We start from the raw sequence: 2,324 nt of genomic DNA, 5'->3' as shown, positions 1-2,324 counted from the left end.
AATGGCACAGTTGCCCTGGGTGCCAACTTGGAGGGGGAGTGCACACACAAAAAAAAGCAGTTGCTACTGGCAACTGTGTGATCATAACAGTGATAGTGGTGGCACTGTAAGTCACCACTGTCTCTATGCCCTGATGTTCAGCTGTGTCCCTATGCTCCTGCAGGCCCGGGGCCCAAGGTGAGTTTGGCTCCTTTGCTGTAGGGTAAGCAGAATACATAAGTAACTGCAATTTAGAATATTTGCTCACTATTAATATTTCTCTTTTTAATGGAATATATGATGACAACTTACCTTTTTTTTCCTTTTTTATAGGTCCGGCTGGGGACTTGCATCTGGCCTCAATGTGAAATTAAGGTAGAAAAACACATCTACATATGTGTTTGCTATTAGGATTTAGTTTATTCACTGGTCATGCCTGAAGAGTGATGTTCGTCTCTAGACGGCTAACTGCCAGGAAATATAAATGATTGTCCTAGAAGTCAAGCCTCTCTCCTATATACTGGAGTGAAAATCACCTCCAGATATCGACGGAATATCAACTACAGAAAATGCTTCACGTTATAAGGATGCCAACCACCTAGATTCATGCGCCCTATCTGTACAATTGTTGTGGATGGTTTGCCATCTGAAAGCTCCTCAAGCTCTTATCCAGGCCCTGTATCTGTTTCTGAAATGTCTCTGCTTCATGCTTTGGGCCCAGTGCAGACCTGGCTGGGACAAGAGCTAGAGAAGTGTGGCATTGATGCCATGATTTATACTCGGTATGTCCTCAGTCTTCTGCTGCATGATAGCTATGACTACGATCTGCAGGAACAGGTATTTACATATTTTAGATGTTGTCTGGTGAAACCGAGTGCTTGCTTATGCTTTGTGTACACATTAAGATGTTTTTCATGTCGTCTTCTGTCACTGTTGGGGTGGGAAAAGCTATCACAGGATCAAATCTGGAAAAAAAATAATTTGATACAGCTGGTTTGCTATCAGAGCAATTCATTTGCATTAAAGCTTTCTATCACTATCTGATTTCTGTTACAGTTTGAAATTTGAATATTTGTAATAAATAGTGTGTTTTTATAAAATACAAAAGCGAAACATTGATATTGAGCTATATGGCTGTAAATTTGCACTAATTTGATATAGAGACCTCAGTAAATTGTAACAAGTGCCTTGTAAGCAGAGAAAACTGGCCTGGTTTTGTGGTAGCTTGTGGAGCCACTACCTTTTCCTGGTGGATGTCTTATGCTCTAGAACAGGGGTGGGCAAAATGCGGCCCACAAGCTGGATGCAACCCACCAAGCCATTCTGTCTGGCCCACAGAGCCCTTAAAATATTGAGAAAATTAATATTTATCTGCCCCTGGCTGCCTGTCATGGAGCCCTTGATGGCTTACCAAAACTCAGTAAGTGGCCCTCCGCCCAAAATAATTGCCTATCCCTGCTCTAGAATTAAGGCTTACTTTCGGGTGGGTGTGGAAGACTGACCTGCAGACAGATTGCAACAGATCTCTAATGTGTAAAGCACATTTATTTACCTTAACAATATGTAATTTTTCAGCTTGCTATGGAATTAATCCTTCCCCTTTCTCCTCACTTCCAATGATTCCTGTTTCTTTACCATCCTTCAATGTCTAGCAAACATCACCACGTGGGGCCCCAAATAATTGACCCAGAATCTGCCTGTTGCTCTTTCTCAGCCTGGTGCATATATGACTAGTGTGGCACTGCCCTCCATTAAGTAAAGCCAGACCAGGTTACCCTATGCCTCATCAACATATGCATTTTTCAAGGATGCCAGAACTCATGGCAAAAAAATCCAGTTGCAATCACATGGGAGCTAATTAGTGCACGGCTCCTTTGCAGGTGGTATCTGGAGTACACACCCATACTGAGCAGTGCTTAGCTATAGGGTGATCAGGCTTGTGTTGACTGGCAGGCCAGCCAAGTGATCTGTGTGGTAAATCAAGAACCTTTGGCTTTGGACTAATATCATGCATAGTTTTTACTATATGCAAGTAAGTGCCAAAGTGATAGTTAGAAGTATGTTTATGGAGTACCTGTGCTAAAACTTGCAGCAGTTCTAAAGATAAATTGCATCAGTTTTTGATAAACTAAATCTGTGGGTATTATGTGCAAATTGAGAGGAATTGATATTTGTGCAGAATTTGAGGAAGTCTTTAGATAATCACATTAATATATACGTATACATATACATTTACTGTTCTGGATGGGGAGGGAATGTCTTGCCTGCTGCCTGACTATTTTATGTGAATAAAAATAAGAACATTTGAAGCAGTTTGAAGAGGTAAGTTTGGTTAACCCCCCCCC

At 41.5% G+C, this 2,324-nt stretch overlaps 1 protein-coding gene across 2 annotated transcripts in view; it reads left to right on the top strand.

Annotated features, from left to right (window-relative positions):
- The first annotated feature begins 297 nt into the window (after positions 1-297).
- Positions 298-2,324, top strand: part of KIAA0232 (KIAA0232 ortholog) — a 101,003-nt gene continuing 98,976 nt past the window's right edge. The window contains exon 1 of one of the 2 annotated variants that reach the window (XM_019526160.1): positions 298-354. Coding sequence is in view for 1 of the 2 variants with exons in the window: in XM_019526159.1 (XP_019381704.1) it covers positions 586-816 (231 nt within the window). In the remaining variant the exon portion in view is untranslated. Of the gene's footprint in view, positions 817-2,324 lie in introns of both variants that reach the window. The other variant, XM_019526159.1, reaches the window with a different exon arrangement.

This window comes from Gavialis gangeticus, unplaced genomic scaffold, assembly GCF_001723915.1.
Source record: "Gavialis gangeticus isolate Ggan-Ray unplaced genomic scaffold, GavGan_comp1, whole genome shotgun sequence".
Lineage (NCBI taxonomy): Eukaryota > Metazoa > Chordata > Crocodylia > Gavialidae > Gavialis > Gavialis gangeticus.
This window is presented reverse-complemented; position numbering and strand designations above follow the sequence as displayed.